The following is a 22,473-nucleotide window of genomic DNA, read 5'->3' as shown; positions in this document are numbered from 1 at the left end:
ATGATCTCCATACTCATTTGCTGAGCACTAATAGCAGGTAAAGTAGCCCTGGTGGAACAGTGGTTAAGCACTTGGCTCCTGGCCAAGAGGTGAACAGTTCAACAACACACAATGCTTCATGGGAGAAAGATGGGGCAGTCTCCTTCCATAAAGATTTATAGCCTTGTAAAACCTAGAGGACAGTTCTGTTCTGTCCTGCATGGTCGCTGTGAGTCAAAATTAACTTGACAGCAGTGGTTGGCAATGACAGATCCAAACTCAAAGTTATGGTGACCGCAGCTATTCTCCAGTTGAAAGCAGGGGTTGTTCTTCTAAATGAACATCATTTATTCATTCCCATCTCTCTCTCTTTCTCTTCCAACCTGGCTTCATACATCATCCTACACTGAAAATACGCTCCTAATTAGAAAGTCGTCTTCCCCATCCAACAGCTTTGTCTGTGCCAAGAACACTGGGTATACTCGACCAAAAAATGGGGGTGGTGAATATCAGGATAATTAGATCCAGAGAGAATCTGCTTAGCTAATTCCTGGGATTCCCAGACTAAATCAAGAACTTCTCAGTAGGAATTTTCCAAACACCCAACTTGTGACGCTTTCACATGCAGATAGTGTTGTCCACATCTCTGGTGACATTGGTGGGGAGAGATAGGAACTACAGAGTCAATGTACAGTACACTGAACCTCAGGATCTGATGAATCTAGAATAGATTTATTAACCAGTTGACCAGTCTCTTTACCTCCTTTAATTTACATTTCCTCATCTGTTGAATGAGGAACTTAATATCATAATAAAGGGATAGTATATTAATTAACTCCTGGTGTGGCGCTGCTCGTTAATACGCTGGACCGCAAAGTTGGTTTGAACCAAAAGGTCGGTTGTTCAAGTTCACCAGGCGCTCCTTGGAAATTCTATAACAGGGTCACTATGGGTTAGAACTGACTCGAAGGCACTTAACAACAACTACAAAAACATATTAATTAAGGGGTCCTGGTGTGGCGTTGTGGGTTAATGCACTGCACTGCAAAGTTGGTTTGAACCGCAAGGTCCGCGGTTCAGGCTCACCTGCCACTCCACAGAAACCCTATACAGGGTCGCTGTGGGTCATGACTGACTCAATGGCACTTAACAACAACATATTAATTAAACAACTTAATGCATCGATGGACTTCTGGTGTGGTGCTGTAGAATCAGCCCTGGACTTCGAACCACAAGATCGACAGTTCAAACGAACCAGATGGTCCTTGGAAACCCTATCTAAGTTCTATATCAGTCAGAATTTGCTTGACGAAGACTCAGTGATGCTTAAACAACAACAAATGTATATATAGACCATAGCAGCCTGTCATAGAGGTTTGGTAGATTTTATTTATTATTGACTATCATGTAGTAGTCCTCAACATCTTAAAAGAGAGCTTATTTTTGTCATTGCTGTTATTCTTCATGTTAGCAGGATCCACTGCCGTCCACTGGCTTCCAGCTTACGGCGACTTTCCAGGACAGAGTACACCTGCTCCCTAGGGATTTGCTAGACTGTAAATCTTTATGAGAATACAGCTTCGTCTTTCTCCTGAAAAGTGGCTACTGGGTTTGAACTTCCAACCTTGCAGTTAACAGACCCATGATTAACCCACTCTGCCACCAGGACTCCTTAATTTTAGTATTAGTGACAAAACACAAACATGTTGAACTGTTATCAAGGGGTTTTGTCAATGGCCCTGTATAACCTGGCAAACACTCCCACTGAGTCTCAACTCCCTTACCTGCCAAGTGAGACAGTAGGAGTGGTGATCTTTCAGCATGTTTGCCTTTCTTTAGGGGAATGTTAGTTAGCACTTCTGTCCAAGACAGAAGCTTGACCCTCACTTTTCCAGGCCAGCTTTCCCAGCAATTCAACACCACCAATTGTCTGACGACCGCAAATAACAGATGTAATGAGCCTTTATGGTGCTGTAATAGCACCTAACTAAAAGGTCGGTAGTTCAAATCCACCAGCTGCTCCACAAGAAAAAAACAAAACAAAACACGAAGCTTTCTGTTCCCATAAAGATTTACAGCCTTGGAAACTCTATACAAGGTTGCTATGAGTCCGAATTGATACTATGACAGTGAGTTTGGGATTTGTAATGACAGTTGTTGGAGCCCTTGTAGCACAATGGTTAAGTGCTTGGCTGCTAACCAAAAGGTCCATGGTTCAAAACCACCAGCTGCTCCACAGGAGACAGATGTGGCAGTCTGCTTCCGTAGAGGTGACAGCTTTGGGAACCCTGTGTGATCACGTGAGTCTAGACTAGTCAGTAGTAACGGGTCTGGTCTTTTGTTTTGTTTTAATGGCAGATGTGCATTCGAAGTTACGGTGACCTCAGGAAGGACTATCCTTGTGAATGGCCATCTTCTATTCATTCTCATTTCCCTCTCTTTCCCATCCCACCTGGCTTCATATGTCATCTGACATTTAAAACACACCTTTAATTAGAAAGCTCTCTTCCCATCCAATAGCTTTCTTTAGGTCAAATCACTAGTTTCCTATTTTTACTATTACTGTTATTGCTGTTGTTTCTTTTAGCCGAAACTCAGTCTTTAAACACAAATATTTCTTGTATATTCAGTATTCAAAACCAGTAAAAGTGAAACTGCACTGGTTAAAGGAAGAGCGAGGACTCTCAAAACTCAATCCCCTTGACCTGCCGTTTCCCCTACCCCTCACCTTGCTCTCGGGGTGGTCCCAGAGGCACTGATTAATTTCCAGTAGGATTCTACTTAACAGAGTTTCAAAACCATTAATCTAGAAATTTCCTGATATGATTTTTATCAGAGAAAAATTCTTACCCCCTCATCTTCCATCCTTGATTTATTCATCTTTCTCTTTTGGGACCACATAGAGCTGTATGACAAATGTTCTTATACCCCGCGTGACCGAGGATGGGTCGTGGGCATTCACACCATCAGTGACCAAGGCAACAGAGACCCACGCTACTTTTTCTCCTTGAAGACAGACCGGGCCCGGAAGGTGACCACCATCAATGCCCACCGCAGCTACCTCCCAGGCCAGTGGATTTACTTAGCGGCCACCTATGATGGGAGGCTGATGAAACTCTATGTGAATGGTGCCCAGGTGGCGACGTCTGGGGAGCAAGTGGGCAGCATCTTCAGCCCACTGACCCAGAAGTGTAAACAGCTCATACTGGGGGGCAGTGCTCAGAATCACAACTACCGAGGCTACATTGAACACTTCAGTCTCTGGAAGGTAGCCAGGACTCAACGGGAGATACTGTCTGACATGGAAACCCATGGCCTCCACACTCCTCTACCTCAGCTCTTCCTCCAGGAGAACTGGGACAATGTGAAGCGTAACTGGTCCCCCATGAAAGATGGCAGCAACCCCCATGTTGAACTCAGCAATGCCCACAGCTTCCTGCTAGACACGAGTTTGGAGCCCCCTCTGTGCGGGCAGACTTTATGTGACAACACAGAGGTTATCAACAGCTACAACCAGCTCCCACGTTTCCGCAGGCCCAAGGTAGTACGTTACCGTGTGATCAACCTCCATGAGGATGGCCATGAGAACCCAATGGTCAGCCGCCAGCAGATTGACTTTCAACACCGGCAGCTGGCCGAGGTCTTCAAGCATTACAACATCTCCTGGGAGCTGGAGGTGCTGGAGGTGAGCAACTCCTCCCTCCGCCGCCGTCTCATCCTGGCCAACTGCGACATCAGCAAGATTGGGGATGAGAACTGTGACCCTGAGTGTAACCACACACTGACCGGCCATGATGGCGGGGACTGTCGCCATCTGCGCTACCCCGCCTTCATGAAGAAGCAGCAGAACGGAGTATGTGACATGGACTGCAACTATGAACGATTCAACTTTGATGGTGGCGAGTGCTGTGACCCCGACATCACTGATGTCACCAAGACTTGCTTTGACCCTGACTCTCCACACAGGTAAGACCCTAGTGGACAGACGATGTCCAATTGAGAGCTGACCTTGATGCCTCCCATTTTATAAGCAAAGCAATAGAGGCCCATATCAGTCAAGGGGATTTTCCAGTTCAAACAGAAACTTAGCGATGGAGACAAATCTATTACTCAAATAATCAAGGGGAATATATGGAAGCAAGATTTATTACAAAATAAGTGATACTGTTGGCTAAGGAGGAAGACTCAGAGCCCTGCTTTCTGAAAAAGCTCAAGTTCTAAAGTGGGTGGCATGAATGAAACACAAACAGTTGTCATAGTGTATGCAGTTGAGTGAGTTAGAGGTGCTCTCTCTAACACGGTAGCTCTTAGCTACCTATGACTATTTCAGTTAGTTAACCCTAACTTTGAAAGTTTAGTTGCTGACTCACATTAACCATATTCAAGGACTCAACATCCGCATGGGGCTAGGAGTTACTGTATTGGACAGCAGGGTATAGAATATTTCCATCAGCATGTGACATTCTGTTCTATAGCACTGGTAAGGAATGAGCTCTGAAGTCAGACAGCCTGGATTCAGAACCCAACTCTGCTGCTTCCTTGCTTTGTGACTTCTCCAAACCTCAGTCTTTTCATCTGCAACAGGAGGATAGCACCGGTGTCTCCTTTGCCAAGTTGCTGTGCAGGTGGTTTGATAGGGACCTACATATAAAGTCTCTCTTACAGATGCTAGCCCAGAGTTAACTCTCAATCAGTGTTATTTGTCATTGTATAATGAAAGACAGGAGGTGCTCTGTTTAAGGAATGCCACAGGAGAGCAAAGACAAGAGGTTGACTTACAGCTTGACTACCTCAGGGAAGGCGTCTCTGAAAAAGGTGACATTTGTGCTAGATCATCATGAATAAATATCATGAATAAATAGGGACATCAGAGATTGGGATGGGAGAGAAAGAGGGCACTCCAAGCAGAGGGAATTGCATGTGCTGCTTAGAAGAGAATGAAACAGGGGCTGCCTGTCTAATGCCTTTTTTAGCCTCTGCCATGGGCTTTCCATTGTAGCTAGCAATCCCAGAGGGAACTCTAAAGGTGAACCTGTGGATGACCTTTATGGGGTGGAAGATCTGGAGCAACTCGTTCCAAGCCAGAGAGGCAGTCAGCATCCACTCTCCTGCATTTTCCAGATTCACTGTGGACTTTTCTGCTCTGTTCAACGTGCAGGACCCTGAACTTGCTGATGGCTCGAGCATATTTGCCAACCTCGGCAGGTTTTGTGCTGACTTTTCTCTTTGTGTCTGTCTCAAAAGAGCAAGGGCCTCCTGTACACAGACAAAATACCTATGTGCAAAGGAATGGCAATGCTGGCAGGAGAATGTCGTGCCTGGCAGCAAGCCAGAAAGCACGTCAGCTCAGCCTCCTGGCACCAGCCTGGCCCATGGACTCTCACCTTGGCTCAGAGACATAAGCAGGCCATGTGAGAAGGAACCCTGGTGTGCGGCCAGTCCCTTCCAGGTCACGATGCACTTTCATCTCTGCTCTCATTTGGACCTTGCCAGAACTTGGCAAGTGAGACAAAATAAGGGTTAACATTTGCATTTGACAGGCAGGGAAAGTGAACACCTGAGAGTGAAATGACTCGGCCAAGGTCACGGGTCAGGGAAGTTATTAAACTAAATCACAAATGCAAGTCTTCTCAGATCACTGCAATGAACAAGTATTCCACTGAGCTAGACTTCCAGGAGGGATCTGTCCCTGAGCATAATGGGCTAGGGGGAGGGCTGTGCATAGCTGGGAACAATTCATCCATTTGTTCATTCATTCATTTATTCATTCATGCAACAAGTGTGTATTTAGCACCTGCCAAGTGCTAGGTTTTACTGAAGGAAACCCAAGATTCAAGAAGAGTCACCCACCTAATTAATAAGTAGGGAGTTTGGATTTGAACCCAGGACTACTGACTCTAAAACTCCCACTGAATGGATGTTGTTTTCAGGCCCAATAAGAGGCAGAATCAAATGCCATGGTGACAAATAGGGTGACTATAAAACCTTAGGAGGACTGCTAAGTATGGTGTCAGGACCCAGGGCACCTAGCATTTCTGAAGGTAATACTGGCATGAGAGACCACGGGGTCACAGGTCCCAGATCCCACTGCATCCGCAGACAATGCCAGGATCCTCTGCCAGCTGTGTTTATTCTAAATCACAGGGTTGCTATGCCCAGAATTCCTGTGAGCTGCCATGTGTCAGCTCTGTGGCCACTCATACCAGGGCCTGTTTGTTTGCTGGCTGGGAAAGCTGTGGGGCTGGGTAAGCCCCGTCAGACAATGCCCAGTCTCCTGATGGGATGGGGTTATTGGGTTCTGGCCAAATCTGTTGTTTGGGGCAGAGAGAAGCCTGCAGAAGTTTGCAGTGTAGTATGATTCCCTTTGTGACTTTAAACCAAAAGAAAGGAAGAGGATAGGAGGAAAGGAAGGGAGGCAGAGAAGGAAGAAAGAAGGAAAGACCCCTATAACAGAAGCATGAAAATTAGATTAATATGATCTAAGTGATTTTTAATGAATATCTATGAGCCAGTTTCGACTCATAGAGACCCTGAATAGGGTTTTGAGGAGCGGCTAGTGAATTTGAACTGCCGACCTTTCAGTCTCGTGCTTATCCTACAGCGCCACACCAGGATTCCTTTTAATGAATTGTTATTGTTGTTGTTAAGTGCCTTCAAGTCGGTTCCTACTCATAAGGAGCCTGTGTAGGGTTTCTAAAAAGCGACGGGTGGATTTGAACTGCCAACCTTGTGGTTAGCAGGCAGATGCTTATCCTACAGCGCCACAGCAGGACTCCAGTTGACCTTAATTCTCATCTAGGACTCCTTTCCCCCTCCCCCTTCTCTCTTTTCCTTCTACCTCCCCCCCTCTTTTTTCTGTTCCTTACCATCATCCTTCCCCTTCTATTATTTTAAATGGGTAAGGACACTATCTAAATTACTGCTTCTCAAGCTATCATTGATGAAAGACCAGTTTTATTTTGTTTTGTTCCTCCCACCCCATACATTTGGAATCAATATTTTTGTAGTATATATTAGAAATGAATTAATTTTTTTTTTTAAATGAAGTACCTCATGGGTGGTAGAGCAGTATTAGGCTGCCACAAAAGTTTCTAAAGCTTGCTCTCAATCGCTGCACTTCTCTGGTCACGGACTATTAAGAAGCCATTCACAGACTGCCTCCTTTGAGTAGCACTGAATGAAATTCAAAATTCTGACAATTTATAGAGCAGCTCCCTTGAGTAAAAGAAGATCCACCAGTAATTGCAGCTGGCCACATTGGCATCAGACAAGTCGCGTTTATTTGAACACATTTAAACTCTTATTCTTTACAAATAATCCCTGCATGTCTTAGTCTAAATTCCAAGTCTATGCATGCGTTATAGGAAAGTACGCAATCTCAGTAGAGGGGTTTCAGAAGACATCAAAGTGGACTTGGAAAGATTCTCAGGATCGATGGTGTCCAATCTCTGTATCCCTCAAAGATTAAAACTGAGGCCACAGCTCACCCCGTCTATTAGTGGTTAAGTGGGGAGAGAGCTACAAGTTTGTGAGCCAGGTTTTCTGCACTCGGTTTCCCAGTATTTTCCTGACGTTCTTGTCAGCTTCAGACACCTGCCACATCACGTCTTGTCCTCACTCCCTTCTTCCCAGCTATCCTCAGAAGTTTAGGATTGCAAAGTGTTGAGTGACTGCTTGTGGAAGAGAATTGGTTAATAGCCTTGGGTTTCCATGAACCACTTCAGAACTATTAGCGCTCCATTGGCAGTAGGTTTTCCTTATTAAGAGGAAATAATAAGGATGTGGCCAACTTAGGATACAAAGAAGGAGACAGGGACAGTGCGGGGGCTGGAAGCCATGTCTTATAAAGCCATTTGAAGTTGTTTGGCCTGGACAAGAAAATTCTCCCAGGGCCATGGCCATTATTTTCAAGTCTCTGAAGGCCTGTCCTGAGAAAAAGGGATTCTATACAGTTCCTAAGCTGTGGCAGGGACCAGAGTGTTGCAATTACGGGCAGCAGCTTTGAGCTGAATAACAGATGTTCTAGTGTCCAGTCAGAATTGTCCTTCCAGGCCAGAGCTTCCCTGGGGGTTGAGTGAGCTTGCTGTCACCTGAAGCATACAAGCCACCACCAATGAACACGTTTAGGGAGGCTGTAAGAGAGATTACAGCACTGATGCAGAAGGTAGCCTTGCTAATCTTGGGGTTGAGTATTGCACAGCTGAACTTTTTGATAATAAATATCTTATTCCAAGTCATTTTAGGTAACCATTTGGCTACTGTTGATACTTTCTTCAATAGGCATTTATTGGACATCTACATTCTGCCAGTCTCTCTGTTAGGTGACAGGAGTGCTTCTCTGGCTTAGACACATTTGGCCATCTAGGCGCTTCCACTTTAGTTGGGGAGTCATATAAAAACATAAGAAACTCTGATCTGTGGGACTGGAGAGGAAAAACAAGATAAGTCTCCCAGAGGAGGTAAGATTGAGTTAGGCACTTCAGGAGATGGAGAAGCAGACTGTATCATTAGAGGTCTGTCAGGAAACAGATGGCACTTTCATACAGAATAATGGAGTGGTTATGGAGGGACTGTTTATAATGGTGTAGGCAGGGTTCAGGACACCAGCAAGATGGTGCTGCGCTATTCCTGGGTTGCTACCGTGGGCAGCCATTTATTGCCACCTTAGACCTGTAGGGGTAAGAGGAGGGAGTGATTATGGAATCCAAAGAGCATGGCTGTGTGGGGAGGGTATGCTGGCAGGAACTGTGACTCTCAGTAGAGGGAATCAGCCAACCGATGCCAGCTGGCCAGCCAGGAAAGTAAATTCCAGGTTATCACGCATTTCTGCCTTCTGATATCCAATCAGTGCTTCCCATTGGGTAAACCAAAGCGGAAGTCAGAAAGCAAAGAAGCCTGTTGATGCCACCCAGAGAAACCAGCCTCCACCAGTGCAGGGCAGGCTCTGGAGTGTCCACTAAACCAAACATGTTTAGAATACAGAGAAAGCTGTTCCATGCAGAGTGCACGGCACACGCAAGGGCAGTGGGGTGGAGGAGTGCAGAGCACACACAGGGAAACAGAGTCATTCAGTAGGACTGAGATTCAGACAATAAGTGGGAAAGGACTAAATTTTTTTCCCTTTCTCCCTCTTTTCCTTTCTTCTTTTCTTCTCTCAATAAATGTTGAGCACTCCCTCTGTGCCCTTTGGAGCAAGACAGACAAGTCAACATGTCATTGCAATCTCTGATGAGAAACAGGGACCCACAGAGTCATCCACAAGAAGCAGTCGGTGTGGCCAGTAAATTCTCTCAGACTGACCAGTTAAGAAAAAGACATTCCAGTGAACTTTGATCATTCTTGACAGAGACGAGGATAAGTTGGATAGTCCGAATTTCACCTGCAGCCATTTTGTAATGTCTACTCACAAGTCCTGGTATGGCGCTGTGGGTTAATGTGCCAGACTTCAAAGCTGTTTGAACACCAATGTTTACAGTTCAAGCTCACCAGCTGCTCCTCAGAAACCCTATACAGGGTCACTATGGGTTGGAATCGACTCGACGGCACTTAACAACAACAACAACAGCTCACAAGTTAGCACACACTCCTAATGCCTGTTTATATTTATATTCCCTTATATTTATAAGGGAAAATCGGAATGTTAATAGAAGTCCCCAGTACCAGGAAATGTGGGTCATGGACCCTCTAAGTTGTAAGCACCCCCACTGCGAGATGATATGGCAGCAAATCCACCAAATTCCTGGTTGAGTCCTTTTCCATACTATGAGTTCTGGCATTGTTAGGTGAACTTCACCTTTGCCCAAGAATATGTATTTCTATCAATAGAATGGATGGGGGTAGGGAATGGGGAGGATAGTTCCTCAACACACTGTTGCATGGAGACATTTTCTCTTTCTAAAAAAAAAAAAAATTAGTAAAGCAAGGGAATTCCTCTGTGGCCAGGCTATTAATTTTAGACCCAAGTTGACATTTCTGGAAGTCATTGGCTGTGATAAGTGAAGTTTCCTCCTTGACCCCTCTGCTGGCAAGCTGCAGCGCTTCTTAGTTTCTTTGTGTGCCCTTTATTAGGCGCCTTTAAATGGTTTATCTTCATTCATTGGGATTTCCCACTTCTTTGGGGGATGATCTCATGGGGCATGTACTTCAAGTCCCCAATTCTCTCCAATTCTGAAAATGGTGCATGGAATCAGAGACTGCCTGAACAGAAATGAATAGCTGATTGGTCCATCTTCCTCTTACTACAAATGAGGAAACTGAGCTTCCAGGGAAAGGGAGCCACTGACCCAGGCCACGCAGTGACAGTGGCCTGAATGAAGATCAAGCATTTCATCTGCCAGTCCTGTGCCATTTCAATCATCCTACATTGCTTTGATGCCTGGTTGTTGTTGTTGTTAGGTGCTGCAGAGTCAGTTCCAACTCACAGTGACCCTACATCCAACAGAATGAAACACTGCCCGGTCCTGTGCCATCCTCCCAGCTGTTGCTATGTTTGAGCCCATTATTGCTGTAACTGTGTCATTCCATCTCATTGAGGGTCTTCCTCTTTCTTAGTGATCCTCCACTTTACCAAGCATTTGCTGTTGTTGTTAAATGTTGTCGAGCCAGTTCCAACTCATCAAAACCCTGTATAGAGTTTCCAAGGAGCGGCTGGTGAGTTTAAACTGCTGATTTTGTGGTTCAAATTGACCTTGCAGTTCAGTGCTTTATCCCACAGCACCACACCAGGACTCCTTACCAACCATATGTTGTTGTTAGGTGCCGTCGAATGGGTTCCAACTCATAGCCACCCTATATAGGATTTCTGAGGAGCAGCTGGTGAGCTTGAACTGCTGACCTTGCGGTTCAAACTGACCTTGCAATCCAAGGCATTATCCAACAGCTCCAAACCAGGATTCCTTACCAAGCATTTGTTGTTGTTGTTGTTAAGTGCCATCGAGTCGACTCCGACCCCTAGCAGCCCTGTATAGGGTTTCCAAGGAGCAGCTGGTGAGCTTGAACCACAGTCTTTGCAGTTCAAATGACTTTGCAGTCTGACACATTAGCCCACAGCACCACACCAGGACTCCAAGCATAGAAGCTGAAAATTTGGAATTTGGAAAAGTTACATTGGTATGGTTATAGTCTTCCCCATCATCCATAATTCATTAGGATGCTGTAGTATCCAAAGCAATGCGATATATATTTGTACAGATCCAACATACAGTCTCTGGTGCTTATTTTTGTAGTTTATTGGCATATCACAACAGAGGTTCAGGAGATGACAAGAAGATGACACCTACAGACTAGGTATTCACATGAGCTCTCAGAATAGGCAGAATCATTATGGTTTGGAGAAGTTAGGAAAGGTTTTCTGGTGGAGCAGATATATACAGTCACTCAGCATCAACAAACCTTTCAGTGACAGAAAGAACCTGGTGGGTAGGCCAAACAGTGCTAAGAGTGAGGGGTTGAAATGCCAGTACACTGAGGTTGCAAGAAAGAGGTGAGCTGGCTTCCGGCTTTATGCAGGGGTTTGTGAGGGTTAGCTGTTATGGAGTCCGCCCCCAACTCATGGTGACCCCATGCGCCATGGAATGAAACGCTGCTTAGTCCCCATGTACCATCCCCATGATTGGCTGCATATTGGACCATTATGACCTATGGGGTTTTCCCTGGCTGATTTTCAGAACTAGATCACCACACCTCTCTTTCTAGTTCATCTTAGTCTGAAAGCTCTGCTGAAACTTGTCCAGCATCCTAGCAGCACACACACCTCCATTGACAGGTGATGTTGGGGGAGGAAAACAAGGACTGACGACTTAGGGCCACCAAGCTTTGGCTAAGGATGATGGGAAATTTTGAAAATGCATAGTAGCAATGATTAAGTAATCTGATAAACATAATTAATATCATTGAATGGTTGAATGAAGAATGTTGAAAAGGCAAACTATTTGTTACAGATCCCTTTGTCATAATTAAAAACAAAACCAAAGCAATGAAATTCTAGCTTTGGTGCGACAGTTTCCTAACTATGTAATCATGGGCAAGTTTTTTAAACCTTCAGAGTCTCCATTTCCACATGTACAGAAAGGGAACAAAAATAATTTCTGACTGCCTAGATCACACAATTGCCATGAGGGGCACATAAAATAATATCTCAGAAGGAGTTCTGGGAAGATTTAACCAGCATTTAGATGAAAGGGAGTTTTGCTTTTTTTTTTTTTTTACAGTAACTTTGTTCATTCTTTTCCAGTAACCATGTAAGAGAAATTGCTTGGAATTTTATAATCAGAATATCAGAGTTTATTTAACATGACTAATATTCATTAAAGCAATAACAGAGGGCAGGCCTGGTGTAGTGGAAAAACTATGCATGTTGGACACTGACCAGGGTTTGAATCTTGGCTCCACTACTCACGAGCTGTCTGACCTTGATACAGTATTCTAGAAGAGCCTCTGGTTTCTTCTCATCTGAAAAAATTGGATGATAACAGCTTTCCTGAGGCATATCATGAAACTCAGAGTCATCTGTGGGAAACACCTAGTACAGTACCTGGCAAATCACAGGTGTCAGGAACCGGCAGGGGAGGGAGTTAGAATTTACTTCTTTCCTCTGTACACATATGGACACCCTCTCCTCCCAATCAGTATAGTTTTGCTGAGAATGCCTTCCTTAAAGCTCATAAAATAGCCTTGGGTGAAACGGTGGTATACAAACTGTGGGCATGTTCCCAGATGGTTTTCATTCTTAAAATACTTTTATTTCCAGAACTGGCCACAAAGTTGGCATTTTAAAAGAAAGATCCCATCACTTATATTAAAATCACTGAGTTTGCACACTAGTTTATTTTGAAAATGACCCAATGTCTTACCGTGTTAGAGAGCATATTTCCACACAGAATATTGCAGTCAGTGTTAGAATGGATCATGACTGGTGATGTGTCAATTTGGTTAAAGTCCCCAGGTTTTTAGACCATCTCCACCCACTGTCTTAAATGTGTGTAACTGAACAGAGATCCCCAAACACACTTATTCAGACACACTTATACACACGCTACCATTTTCTCTGGACTCACTCTGTGTTTCTTGCATGCTTTCCTTGTGAACAAAGTTATCCACCATTACTCAGAGGTTCCATTAGTGATCCTTGTGCACATCTGACTTTGGTCTTTGAGAGTAGACTATAGTAGTGAATGTGGAGAGTAAGAGGAGAACTTCTGTTGGTCCCTAAAGGTGAGGTTAATAAGGAACTCAAAGCAATGATTCATAAGAAAAAATGGAAACTCAGTTCAGCCTAGTAAGTAAATAAGAATACAAGTTTTGGAGACTTTTAGAGCTTATTTGAATCAACTCACTTACTATGTCTGTGGCCTTGCACAAGTCTCCTTTTTTGTCAAAGACTCGTTTGCCTCTGGAAAATCATAGAAGAGAGTAGCACAGCCTACTGCATGAGGTGGGGTAGAGCACTCAATGAAAGAATACACCATTCACCCTTTAGAACTGTGCCTGCAGCATAGTGAATGCTCCAAATAACAACTGTTGCTGTTTGAGGATTTTTCCATCTCTGGGAAGTCTTCTGACCTCTGCCATGCATTTCCCCTAATTCCTAAAACCATTAACCAAATGTCATTCATTGTCATTGAGTGAATTCTGACTTAGAGTGACCCTATAGGATAGAATCGAACTGTCCCATGGGGTATCCAAAGCTGTCATCTTTAGGCAACAGATGGCCACATTTTCCTCCCACCCGAAAATCCAATGCCATCAGGTAGTTGCAACTCATAGTGACTTAGATAGTGTCTCTGAATATATAAATCTTTATAGGAGCAGACAGTCTCATCTTTCTCCTATGGAGTGGCTAGTGGGTTTGAACCACCAACTTTCTGGTTAGCAATCCAATGCCTAACTCGCAACATTCTTTCCTTAGTCCCTCTCAATTCTGAGCCACCTCACTAGAACCTCAGAGTTGGAGTGGAAATTAGAGATTACCTAATCACTCTCCTCTAGGAGCTCTGGTAGCATAGAGGTTACAAATCGGGCTGCGAACCACAAGATCAGCAGTTCAAAACTACCAGCTGCTCCGCTGGAGAAAGATGAAGCTTTCTGCTCCCGTAGAGATTTACAGCCTCGGAAACCCTGTACAGGGTCGCTATGAGTTGGAACCGACTCCACGGCACGTAACAACAACAATAACAATGACCGCTCTCCCCTACTAAGGCCCTTTTGTTATATTGGTTCCTGTGGGTCCATTTTTCAAGGTGTGTATTTTATTCCAAATGTCCTGCATTTACTAAGTGTTAATTTATTCATTTTCTCCAGAGATAAGCAACATGTCATACTAGATTTACACTGTTCTAATAAAAAGCAAAGACATGCCTGGTACCTCAGGTACTTCCATCATAGAGATGGAAGAGGAAGCCTGGGCTGGGACCATCATGTGGTTAGGTCAGAGGCATAGCAAGGCAGCTGCAGGCATGGGACTCTTGCCATGACATTTCCCTGTCTCCTCAGTGTTTACAGATAAAAGTTGTAACTCCTTTTGGGGAAGTACCAGGAAGACCCTCCACCTACAAATAAAAGTTGTAACCCCCTGTGGGGAAGCCCCAAGAAGACCCTCCACCATGCCAGGCTCTGAAGGGCTTCCTCCCTCACTCCTTTTCTAGATTTCTGAGAGCTCTCTGCCCTGTCGAGGATCCCAGTGGGAGGCATTTGGTGTTTCCCACCACTGAATTTGGCTTATTCAGCACTCTCATTTATCTCTTGCCATCCACTAGTGACGATGACCACTCAAGACAATCTCATCGCTTGGTCAGAATATCTTCCAGATTAGAAAACAAAAAAAGATGGGATGGCAGAAGAGGTTGAATGGACTGAAAGCAGTACATTTCAGTTCAGTGAAACACATTTTCCTAAATTGGTTGCAGCTCAGTTTGTACCATCAAACTCACAGTTGGGTAGTTTTCCGCCTCCAGAGAAGGAACCTCCACTCTCGTTTTCTGTAAACACAAAACTAGTGTGTGAATAGCAGGACATTTTGCTCACAGCTTAAGTCTGCAGAGGGACTTTTCCTGCCTTTCTCCGTTCTTCTCTGGTTCTCCTGCATTCTCTTTGCCAAGTTCTAGGCTGTTTTGGTGGTCTGATGTATAGGGTGGAGGCAGGGGTATTGTCTCCATTTCAAGCTGCTGATATTTGTATTCCAGCCTTTTGTGAGTTCAGACAGTCAGCTGTGGCTCTTAGTCTGGGGCTAGATTTCTGACTACTGAACTATTTTTATGGCCACTCAAGGCACTGGTGACTACAAGTCCCTAGAAACATGGAGTATCTCAGAGTCTTCAAAGAGTAAGAGAGTCCTTTCTTATGAGGATCCACGGTGAAAAAGAAAACACAAACAAAAAACCATAGTGCCTGTGGCTTGGCAGACCGTGAGGGAGGGAAGGAGTGAATTCTGCCAGTAATTTCTTGGTTCACTTGAAGTAAGCTATTTGCCTTCTCTTGCCTCCAATTCTTTATCTGTCAACTGGGACAATTCTAAGGCTCCTCCTCGGCCATTTTCAAATCAGATATTGTTATTCTGGTCACAGGCTTATGGGCTCTAGAGCTACAATACAGGTGGATGGTTTAGTATTCAAAAATCAAAAATAAAACCATGGTCTGACACAGAGGAAGGAGAGACAGTCCTTGCCGTTAAGGAATTTGCTAGGCCCTTTACCTAAATGGTTCTGATGGGCTTGGAGTAGCAATGAAGAAATGATTATGCTGTATAACAAGTTGAAGCAATCTTACATTACTCAAATCTCAATAACGACCCTGTGAGGGTAGCCCATACTTGAATGATCTGCATGTCTGCTATTTTATTTTCCCTAAGGCCCTGAATGTGGCATCATCTTTCCAAAAATCAATTAGTAGTTAGTTCTACTTTCTACAGTCTGAAAAAACAATGTCATGCTTTTTAACACTATTGCTCCATATGTGAACTCTTTGATTGTCATATGACTCTTTGAAAGCTGTTTCTTTTTTAACCTCAGAAAAGACCAAACCTTGGAGACAGGACTTGTTCAAGGTCATCCAGAGATAACTATACATACTTTAGCAAGTGTACAATTCTATCATTGGATAAATCTATGCTGGAGGTTCAACAATCAAATTGAGGGTAGGGTTCTAGACTAAAATTTAAACATGAATGTATTGACACCTGATGTTGCACTTCTTGTTTTATCCTCCCCAAACTTAATATTATTTGGGTCGTCTTCATGTCAATGATATGATTTCCATGGCTAAAAACCAGAGCTGAACTACACAGGCTCCTGATAAGCTACCTCTATGTAGTATACTGTAACTAGTACAACTTATGAAATAGATGTGATTTGTCTTTATTTCATTGGGTTTCAAGTGTAAGAACCCCACAGGGCTGCTGTTGAGTTGTGTATATTATGTGGAATGTGGTCAGTTGTATTATTTATCAATTGTGGCTTTGATGTTCCAAGAAGGAGCTAGGTGGTGAAAAGAGAAAGCTTTGGGCCTTGGAGTTGCATGGTTCTATTGTGAGCCTAATTTGCCATGTGATAGTCACATCGCTGCTCTGGTACTTTTGAGTTAACCTTCACATTTAAAGTATTTCACATTCTTATTTAGCAGGAGATTCTCGACGCCTTAATGGCTGCCCCAAGAATAAGTAAGCTTTGGACTCCTGGGACAACTAAAGCTAGGAAAGGTCGTAGAGCAGTTCCTGTGTATTCAACTGTGTGTGAATGTGTATCTACTATTTGCCAGACACAGTGTTAGGTGCTGGAAGTACAATGAATAGTGCAGAAAATAGCCATGATTCTGCCATCATGGAATTTCGCTCAAAAAGATAAATCACCAGTTTTCTAAGTTTGTCAGTTTGTCATACTGTGGTGGCTTATGTGTTATTGTGACTCTGAAAGCTATGCCACGGGTATTTTAAACACCAGCAGAGCTACCCACGGTGGACAGGTTTCAAGCTTCCTGAGGAAGACAAACTAGGAAGAAGGAGAAACTGACAACTTCCAAATGTGTAGTCACTGAAAACCTTATGAATAGCAGTGGAACACTGTCAGCACCAGAATACTGAATATTGAAACAAGATTAAGAGCACCAAAATATTGTCAGAAATAGTTCTAGAAGATAAGCCCCTCAGGTTAGAAGACACTCAAAATACGACTGGGGAAGTGCTGCCTTCTCAAAGTAGAGTTGATTGTGATGACACGAATGGAGTAAAGCCTTCAGGACCTTCATTTGCTGATGGAACACAACTCAAAATGAAGAGAAACAGCTGTGAACATTCATTAATAACCAGAACATGGAACGTAAAAAGTATGAATCTAGGAAAGTTGGAAATTGTTAAAAATTGAAATGGAACGTATGAACACCAATACCCTAGGCATTAGTGATCTAAAATGGACTGATTTTGGTCATTTTAATCTGACAGTCACATGGTTTCCTATACCAGGAGTGATGAAGAAGGGTGGTGCCCTATTCATCATGAAGAAGAACATGTTCAAGATGTGTCTTGAAGTACATTGCTGTCTGTGATAGGATAATACCCATACTCCTAAAAGGAAGACCAGATAACACCATTATTACTAAAATTTACACACCAAGCCCTAAGCCAGTAATGATGAAATTGAATAGTTCTACCAACTTCTTCAGCCTGAAATTGATCAAACATGCAATCAAGATGTACTGAAAATTGCTGGTGATTGGAATGCTAAGATTGGAAACAAAGAGGAAGGATCAGTAGTTGGAAAATATGGCCTTGGTGATAGAAATGAGACTGGAAATCACATGATAGTATTGTACAAGACCAATGACTACTTCACTGCAAATATATATTTTTATATATATTTAAATATATTTTAAATAAACTAAAAGATGGCCGTACACATGGAGCTCACTAGATGGAATACAGAGAAATCAAATTGACTACATCTGCAGAAAGAGACGATGAAAAATCTCCATATCATCAGTCAAACAAGGCCAGGGGCAGATTGTGGAACAGACCATCAATTGCTCATATGCAAATTCAAACTGAAGCTGAAGAAAATGAACACAAGTCCACAAGAGCCAAAATATGACCTGGAATATATCCCACCTGAGTTTAGAGATCATCTGAAGAACAGATTTGATGCATGAAACACTGAAGACCAAAGACCATATTAAACACTAAAGAACGAAGACCAGAAGAGTTGTGGGATGACATCAAGACATCATACAGGAAGAAAGCAAAAGGCCATTAAGAAGGCAAGAAAGAAGGAAAAGACTAAAATGGATGTCACAAGATACTCTGGAACTTGCACTCTAGCATAGAGATGCTAAAGCAAGTGGAATAAATTAGGAGGTAAAATAACCGAATAGAAAATGTCAAAGGTCAGCTTGAGAAGATAAAGTCAAACATTATAATGAAATGTGCAAAGACCTGGAGTTAGAAAACCAAAAGGGAAGAACACGTTCAACATTTCTCAAGCTGAGGGAAATGAAGAAAAAATTCAAGCCTTTGAGTTGCAGTATTAAAGGATTCTATCCAAATTTCTTGAAGGCATTGACAAAGAAGGAGGCTCCAGGAATTGATGAAATACAAATTGAAATATTTCAACAAACTAGTGCCGCACTGAGAACACCTAGTCCTTTACACCAAGAAATTTGGAAGACAACTACCTGGCCAACTGACTTGAAGAGACCCATATGTGAGCTCATCCCAAAGAGAGTTGACCCAATAGAATGTGGAAATCATCAGGCAATATCATTAATATTGCAAGCAAATAAAATTTTGCTAAAGATAATTTTAAAAAGGCTGCAAGCATACATTGACAGAACTTTCAGAGGTTCAAGCCGGATTCAAAAGAGGACGTGGAATGAGGGATATCACTGCTAATGTCAGATGGATCTTGGCTGAAAGCAGAGAATACCAGAAATATGTTTACCTGTGCTTTACTAACTATGCATATGCATTGGACTGTATGGATCATGACAAATTATGGAGAGCGTTGCAGAGAAGGAGTATTCCAGAACATGTAATTTTGCTCATGAGGAAGCGGTACATAAGCCAAGAGGCAGTTGTTCAAACAGAACAAGGGAACACCAAATGGTTAAAATTAGGAAAGGTGTGTACCAGGTTTGTATTCTTTCACCATCCTTATTCAATATGTATGCTGAGCACAAAATCCAAGTAAGCAGAATTATATGAAGAAAAACATGTCATCAGGATTAGAGGAAGACTCATTAACAACCTGCGATATGCAGATGATACAACCTTGCTTACTGAAAATGAACAGTACGTAAAACCCTTACTGATGAAGATCAAAGACCACAGCCTTCAGTATGAGTTGTACCTCAATGCAAAGAAAACAAAAATCCTCACCACTGAACCAATAAACAACATGCATAAAAATGGAGAAAAGCTTGAAGTTTTCAAAGAGTTCATTTTGCTCAGATCAACCATCAACACTCATGAAAGCAACAGTCAAGAAATTAAACAACATCATGCATTAGGCAAATCCACTGCACAAGACCTTTTTAAAGTGTTGAAGAGCAAAGATGTCAGTTTGAGGACTAAGGTGTGCCTGACCCAAGCCATGTTATTTTCAATAACTTCATATGCATGCGAAAGGTGGACAGTGAATAAGGAGGGCCAAACAAGAATTAATGCGTTTGCGTTATGGTGTTGGAGGAGAATATTATATGTACCATGGACTGCCAAAAGAACAAACCAGTCTGCGTTGGAAGAAGTACAGCCAGAATGTTGCTTGGAAGCCAGGTTGGCCAGACTTTGTCACTCATATTTAAGATACGTTATCAGGAGCGAACAGTCCCTGGAGAGTTAAAGAAAAAGAGGAAGAACCAACCACATTGAGATGGATTGGCACAGTGGCAGCAGCAATGGGCTCAAACATAGCATTGATTGTTAGGTTGTTGCAGGACTGGGCACTGTTTCATTCTGTTGTGCATAGGGTTGCTATGAGTCAGTACCAACTGTATGACACCTAACAACAACAACAAATGGAGAAATCTTAAGTACAAAGGAAACACCCAGAATGGGTATTTGATTCAGGCATATGGCGTCCAAGTCACTTCTAGACTGAGTCCTGGGATATGAGTCATGTGAATCAAGTGAATGTAGCTGAGCTTGCCAGGAACCAGGTGTCTTGACACCTTGCCTGCTGCCCAGCAATATATGAAAAACATTTTTTTACTGAGAAAAATGAAACAGTGAATTGAGTAATTACTATAGTAAAATATGTTTATTTTAAAGTAGTATCTCTCATTCTGAAGTTATTTGAATCTTTCCTTTACTTAAGTTTCCTTTAGCTTATGATATGAAAGACATCATAAATGATACTGGGTTTTCCTCCCTTTAAATGACTTACTTATTCATTAAAATTAAATATTGGCACACTCTTCTACCTAGATTTAAAAAACACACACACAAGACTCAGATATTTGAAAACCCCTCTGCTGTCCCACTCTACCTCTACAAATCAGTGTCTTCTTCTCCTCTGATCCAAATCCCCAGATTTCCCAATTCCATCCATCTCCTCATCCCTTCATTGTGCAGAAGGCCAGCATCAGAGAGCTTTAGTCCAGTGCCTTTCATGAAGATAGACCTTCTAAGCAACTTAGCGGAGGACACAACCCAAAATAAACCAATATCTTGCTGGGCCTATGGATTAAGGAAGCAATGGCAAGGACTTTGATGTATAGTATCTCAGATACAGGGAAAACACTACAGTAACCCAAGTCAGAAGCTAGATCTATTATTTTAGTTTCTCTCACTTACACCTCTTGTTGTTAAGTGCCATCAAGTTGGTTCCAACTCATGGTGGCTCAAACCGACCTTATGGTTTAGATTGACCTTGCAGCCCAATACATGATCCACACCCGGACTCCTCAATTGTCCATTGTTGTTAAGTGCCATTGAGTTGGTTCTGACTCATGGTGAACCTCTATAAGGTTTCTGAGAAGCAACTGGTGAATTTGAACCACTGACCTTGCAGTTCAAGCCGACCTTGTGGTCCAGTGCATTATCCCACAGCATCACTCTAGGACTCCTCTATTGTCCATAAGCTAGTATGAAAAAACTCTTCCTGATCTGACTGTTGATGACTTTTCTAACCTCATCTTGTTCCTCACATGTTTCCAGATCTGCAACTTGAAGGTGTCACTCTTCTCATATTCTTTTAGACTTTGGGGCTTGGTGGAACTTGTAAAATTTCCCTTTCTCATATGCTTGGTCCTGTACCCAACCAAAGCTTATTCTTTCTATAAAGCCTCAGAGATGCCGTAGCCACCTTCAGCTGGGTAGGTGTCACTGCTCTGTGTTCCCATCACAGTCAGCACACCTCCTGTCAGAACATATAGCATAGAGAAGGAGGGAAGAAACCAGGGTTGGAATACACATTTTCTCTTTCATTGGCTGTGTTCATCCTTTTGTATGAAACAGACTAGGCCCTTTATCCCACCTTGATACCTATCAGCTTGGGGGTCCTTGGAAAAGTGGTGTCACCTTACTAGGTCTTTCCTTCTTCAACTGTAATTTGGGGATTGTTCTTGTTAGATGCTGTCAACTTGGCTCCGATTTATGGCAACCCTGAGCACAACAGAATGAAACACTGCCCGGTCCTGTGCCAAACTCAACAATTGTTGATATGTTTGAGCCCATTGTTATAAGCACTATTTCATAACTCCTTATATTTTTGTAAAATTCAAAAAGAAAATGCTTTCAAATTTACTTCAACAGTGTCAGTATGTAACTTCCCCCACGTGGTAACAGTTATTATCACAACATGATTACTTCTCATTCTTCCTTCATAAAATAGGTAAATCTTTGATAATGAAAATTGCTTCTCGTTAACGTTTTTTATCCAGTTCCTACTTTAAAGCTCAGAATGTGATACAGACCCAATAGACATTGACAAATGAAAGGGGGGGTGGTGGAAATGGATGAATGATTTTCAGGGAGCAAGTTTAGAAGGAAGAAAAAAATGAAGGTAGTCAGAGAGAGTGGTAGAGAAGAAAGGGGGTAATTAAGGAATGACTTATTCAATCAGTCAGTGAAACTAAGATCAGTTTTTTCTACTGATTCTCAGTTGGTGCTGTTAAGTGTTTCTTAGACAGTGTGTTGGGGCTTCCATATAAAAGTTGTTATTTTAGAAAGCAATAATTCAGAATTTAAGGAATTAAATAAACTCTCCCAGGAATTTTTTTTTGTGTCTCCTTTTACTGATAACAGAGGCAGATTTAAATTTTTCTGATGATGAAACTAAGCTGGAGAATAAATTCCAGCTCGTTGGGGCCCTTAGGATAAAGTATAAAATCTAGGTTTTAGAACTGGTCACAGCTTGGAAAGAACTTGTTATTTGGAGGAAGGATATGGATGCAATAAACATTCTGAGGTTTATCTTGCTTTTAATGGCTTGCCTTGAGTGACTTTGATCTTTATATTTGATAATTATTTTCAAATGGTCTAGTGCATTCTGAAAATGGAATAGTAGTTCAGGG

At 42.7% G+C, this 22,473-nt stretch overlaps 1 protein-coding gene across 1 annotated transcript in view; it reads left to right on the top strand.

The window, feature by feature from the left end:
* The window catches only part of PAPPA (pregnancy-associated plasma protein A, pappalysin 1), a 302,780-nt gene that overhangs the window by 35,230 nt on the left and 245,077 nt on the right, over window positions 1-22,473 (top strand). The window contains exon 2 of the mRNA XM_006865683.1: window positions 2,883-3,945. Within this exon, the coding sequence (XP_006865745.1) occupies window positions 3,089-3,945 (857 nt within the window). The 5' untranslated portion in view covers window positions 2,883-3,088. The remainder of the gene's footprint in view (window positions 1-2,882; window positions 3,946-22,473) is intronic.

This window comes from Chrysochloris asiatica, unplaced genomic scaffold (genome assembly GCF_000296735.1).
Source record: "Chrysochloris asiatica unplaced genomic scaffold, ChrAsi1.0 scaffold00081, whole genome shotgun sequence".
In the NCBI taxonomy this organism is placed as follows: Eukaryota; Metazoa; Chordata; class Mammalia; order Afrosoricida; family Chrysochloridae; genus Chrysochloris; species Chrysochloris asiatica.
This window is presented reverse-complemented; position numbering and strand designations above follow the sequence as displayed.